Source organism: Leishmania donovani, chromosome 19 (assembly GCF_000227135.1).
Source record: "Leishmania donovani BPK282A1 complete genome, chromosome 19".
In the NCBI taxonomy this organism is placed as follows: Eukaryota; Euglenozoa; class Kinetoplastea; order Trypanosomatida; family Trypanosomatidae; genus Leishmania; species Leishmania donovani.
This window is the reverse complement of record NC_018246.1, coordinates 51,826-56,972: the sequence shown is the minus strand read 5'-3', so window position 1 is coordinate 56,972 and position 5,147 is coordinate 51,826. Positions and strand designations below refer to the sequence as shown.

Sequence of the window (5,147 nt, the reverse complement as noted above, 5' to 3'; positions counted from 1 at the left end):
AACTTCATGCTGGGCTGGATTGTGACTATCGTGTCTGGCCTGATCTCATACCCGCTGGACACCGTGCGCCGTCGCATGATGATGACGTCCGGCACCGGCAAGAACTACCGCAACTCGTTCGAGTGCTTTATGCAGTGCGTGAAGAACGAGGGCGCGGCTTCGCTGTTCCGCGGTGCTGGCGCGAACATTCTGCGTGGTGTCGCTGGTGCGCTGGTGCTGTCCGGCGTTGATGCTATCAAGCCGTACTACATCAGTGCTCGCGCCGCGAAGAATTAAGGAGTGAGAGCAGTGAGACGTGCGTTAATCTCCCCCCTCTCTCTATCCTTATAGTATGGAGAATGAGGTGAGGGGCTAGGGCGACTGACGACGCTTTTCTTCTGATGTTCACTTTTGTTGTGCTTATCTCGGGTTGTAATCCGGACTAACCTGATGTGTGCTCCCTGTGCTTTCTTCTCTAGTGTTTTGTGCCTCTTCTTGTGCCGTTGTCTGTGTGCTTCTTTTCGTCAGGCATTCCCGGGTGTGAGATATGTATGAACTTGGCGGGCCAAGGCGCGGCACTGCCATCCCCATTGCACTGCTGCTGCTTGGCCTCTTTCCACGTGCGTGTGCGTGTGTGAGGGAAATCGAGGGTATGTGAAACATCCAGACGAAAAGGATGTGCCAAAGAAAGACAAGGAACGCAACACACACACTCACACAAAAGGCGGGCAGAAGGCCGGTGGTGGGCGTGGTGTTGCCCACTAGAGCTGGGAAGAATATGAAAGTGATAGCGTGCATCTTGTCGATGTGATCATCGAGTCATGGGCTAGTTTTAGGTAGGAGAGAAACCATAATTTCTAAAAAAGTGAAGAACGTGCGTAGTCAAGTACGAAGACCACACACGTATATCGGCGGAACTAGGAAATAGATCATACGCATCCACCTACGCGTGTATGTCGGTGTCTCTGTGTGCGATCTTTGGCAGCGCGTGTTGTTTCTTGCGCTCTTACTTTTCTAAAGTGTCGCTGTCTCTGTTTTTTTTTTTGGGGTGGGGGCTTTGTGGTCGCCTCTGGTGCATCTCTCTCACGGTGCGCAAGCTCACAAAGGCGCTCGCCTGATGGGGTGCATTTCCGATACAGAGGATGGAAAACCAATGAAGGAAAAGGGAGAACGGCTGTGGGGGTTGTTTCTCTTACTGTTTTTTTATTAATGATGGGCTTTTGGCCCGTTTAAGGAATAGCGACGAAAGGAAGATATGGAAGGCACTTCCACACAGGCACACAGGGACACACAGACACACGTGTCGTTATGCGTTGCTGTTGGTGGGACGCATCCACGCATATGTGTTTCCCATAAACACGTGCCACTGTATCTTCTACAGTGTTCATAGGTGTGGTGTGGATCCGGGAAGACGCGAGCAACGCGCAGTCGCTCGGTCTCTTATGGGGGAGGTGTGTCCATGTCGTCAGCTGAGTCCGCATGGCGTGCCTATGCCCGCTGAACTGGTGAAAAGCGCTCTGCCCTCCAGTTGCAGTACCCCCTTCTTTCAACCCTGAGTTTTACCATCGCCGCCTCTCGTCATTGGCTGGAACGCACGGAAAATGGAGTAGGCCATGAGCTATTCTCATCCCCTCCCCCTCTTCGATTGCGAAATGTGTGCATGACATGCTGTGCCGAACACTTCCAAGGCTTCCTCGTCTTGCCCACACGCTTCTCTTCGTGCTTCTTTGTCGAAATTGTGTGCATCAAAGGACTCGACAACGGCGGCGTCTCTTCACACAACGCACTCCACTTGTGATCTATCGAACCCATCCCACACGCCTGCACCGACTTCATTTCCGTCCTTCTCATGCCCGTCCACGGCAACACCCGGAGCCTCAATGAAGAGACGCGCTCACACGTCAAAAGGAAAAGCAAGTGAAACCATAAGTATTCTGTGTGGCTCTGCTGTATCACAGTTGACGTGGACTGACATATATGTGTATCTGCTTGCACTTTATCTACGCAAGGGCGTCGCCATTTCCCTGTCTCTTCTTATTGCTGCTGCCATCCTTTGTGCCCTCTCTTCCTTTTCTGTTTCCTCTCAGCCTTGCCGCATAAGAATAGCTGCGAGGGTGGGAGTTGAGAGAGGACGCCTCCCGCTCTGTATGCGTGTGCCACTGGTACACACATAGGTATACGTGTCCCGCAGTCACCAGGAGGCACACACACACACACACACAAACTCATTAGCATGCAGCGGCAGATACTGGCAGGCGCGCTAGTACCTTTTCTGCTGTTGATTGATTTTTGGCCACCGGCATTTCCTCTACCGCCTTCCCCGTCACCCCTCTCCGGGCCTTTTAGATTGGATGCGTGCGCTCTCTCTGTATTACTCGCCCTCTGCACCGCTGCATCAGCGCAGCGCTCTGCTTTGCGCCGGTGCTTCCTCTTGTTTTCGGGCCCTTTGCTCTCATCTTTTTCGATAGTCTCACCAGAGATGACAATGCACCCCCTACCACCACCAACAAATTGACTCATGCTCGCACAAAAACGAATGAAGGAAGCGTTTCCACAGCGTTCGCATCAAGCGCCTCCATCACCGCCTTCACGGTTTACGTCCCTCTTGCTTTCTTCTCACTCGTGGCTTTGTCCTTTCCATGCAAGCCAGGCAGACACACAGTAATCAGAGCTTGCAAGACAAAATAAAGAAATGGGGAGAAGAGGAAAAACGCATGCCTGCTCACCTGCACAGAAACTGCAAAGACGTCTCCTCGCGCTCGAGTGCGTCGACACATGGAAAGGAGCTTGCAGTGACCACTGCCGTGCGTGTGAACGGCTGACGCGTCTTGTGCGGCAGGTACACAGGCGTTTTTTATTTTCATTCTCTCACTCAAGCTCGACGCAGCAGTTCGACAGCGCCATCTGCCTCGTTGCCGCTCTTTCGCCATGGCGCTGCTTTCTTTGCAGCATCGGAGAGGGGGGAGGCGAGGCGAATGCTGCACGATAGAGAGACCGTCTTCTGCTTACCTGCTCTTTCCATTATATACATAGGGGCGGCAGTGTGGAGTGCGAGCGCGTGGGATGAGGGAGAGGGGTAGAGTAGGCTGCTGCACGTGAACGCACCCGCAAGATACTTTCCAGCGCACCCCAATTTTCTTTGTTTTATCTGTACCTTTAAGCAGCCCCGATAGCGGTGTTAGGGAACGCCTCAGTGCGTGGTATCCGCGGTCCAGTACCCCCACTCTGTGGGAATGCCGAGCAGCCGCCCGCCCCTGTCCCCCGCCAGTGCCGAGGCACTTCTGCTGCTGATAGGGCCAGGCACCTACGGCGTGTGGGAGGTCAGAGCGACTTATCGCTACTGATGTCGGCGGCCGGGGTGCTGGATGGCGCTGCGCCGGAGCGACCTGTGATTGTGAGCATATTTGTGCCATCCATATGATGGCTAGAGTGTGAGCGTGACTCGAGCGTATTTCGCCCGGCCCTCACTGCCCTGCTAGCGAGGGCGCTTGTGTGCCACCCGGAGGGTGATGCGCCGGGTGGCGAGCAGCACAATGGGAAGCGACTGTGAGGCAGCCTGCTTGGTGGGCGGGTGGGCAGAGTTTGAGGCAGAGACGGCGCTCCGATGACTGTGTCGGCGCATTGCTGTAACGCGCTTCTAGCGCTGCTTCGCACCGCGCGGAATGGGGGCCTGTGGCAGGCTGTGAGGGGTAGGGTGGAGTGGAGCTCGTGCTGTATGGCGGAGGATGCGCCGGGAAAAGTGCACTTCCTCGCAAAAACCGCTTCTTCTCCCTCCTCTGTTTTTACCAATTGCATCGTGGTTTATGCACAGGGCGTGCATGTGTGTTCTTTGCTTTTTGGTTGCCTGTGATGACATGCGCTCACCTCTGTCCGTCTCTACGTCCGCACTACTCCCCCGCGCGACGCCTCCGCAGCCCTCTCTCTCGGATCTTTTTGTTCCTTCCTGCACTCCATTCTGCACTGCTCTCTGTTGAATTGTTATTTTTTTTTTGCTTACGTTCTTGCTCTGCTGCAACAAGTCGTCTTCTCTTCGCATGGTGTGTGCACAAGGCGAGAGATATAGATGCCTGCAGGAAAGGGTCACGCGCCAGCATCCGCTGAAAGCTACAGCGATGGTCTGTATCAAGTCTCTGCCTCCCCCCCTGTCGAGCTTTACTTGCCAGGAAGTGCAGTTTTGTTCAACTTCCGGCGTGTGTGCATGTGCGTTCGCTTGACTACTTGATGTCGTTGAGATCGCGCCGAGCGCTTGCTCACACCAAATGGATTCTCTAAAGCTGAGCGTGTGCCGTGCCTCTGCGAGGTATGCGGCGAACTTGAGAAGGATTCGCACATACATGCCTATAGAGAAAAAAGGGATCTCAAAGGAAACAATTGGAAACATAATTGTGTTCAAGCATCGGGAGGGTCAACACGTTGCTCTTCACCTTCACCTCTTTGGCAGAACTGATGGCCGGTGTTTCGTCTCTGCCATAAGTGCTGGAGACTCCGCTTCATTACCGCTCCTTCTTTTTTTTCTTCGGAGGCAGCTGTGCAGTGTAGCCGGCAAGTGCTCATCACGACACATACGTGCTGCTTCATTCTCCCCCGCTTTATCACCTCGTTAGGTACACTCTTCTTTAGAATCACTCTCCTCTGCTATTCTATCGCTTTCTGGCCCATTGACCGGCCCGCTAATCCCACTCACCCCACTCACTCACCCACGACCGTCGCTACGCATGACCTGCCCCAACACATACAGCTCCTTTCCGCTTCTTCTATTTTTCCCTTCACTTCCGCTTACCACTCTTTGCCCATATTTCTTATTCACTTGTTTCAGTATACACCAGCGAAGCCACATATTCACAACCGCAACGAAAGGATGTCTGCCAACAATAACTCTGCGGCGGCTCCGAGGAAGGCGCGCCAGGATATGCCGAAGCTCGGCTTCTGGGAGGAGTTCATGATCAGCGGTGTTGCCGCTGGCGCTGCCAAGACGGCTGCGGCGCCGATCGAACGTGTGAAGCTGCTGGTGCAGAACCAGGGTGAGATGATCAAGCAGGGCACGCTCGACCGCCCGTACAGCGGCGTGATGAACTGCCTGACGCGCACGGTGAAGACGGAGGGCTTGTACGCGCTGTGGCGCGGCAACCTGTCGAACGTGATCCGCTACTTCCCGACGCAGGCGCTGA

General features: G+C 54.4%; 1 protein-coding gene across 1 annotated transcript; it reads left to right on the top strand.

Moving 5' to 3' along the window:
• Positions 1–4,837: 4,837 nt before the first annotated feature.
• LDBPK_190190 (ADP,ATP carrier protein 1, mitochondrial precursor, putative) lies at positions 4,838–5,146 on the top strand (the record flags this gene model as incomplete). The annotated part of the gene is made up of 1 exon (XM_003860150.1): positions 4,838–5,146. A coding segment is annotated over one exon (309 nt), but the record flags the coding sequence as incomplete, so codon positions are not given.
• Position 5,147: the final 1 nt, after the last annotated feature.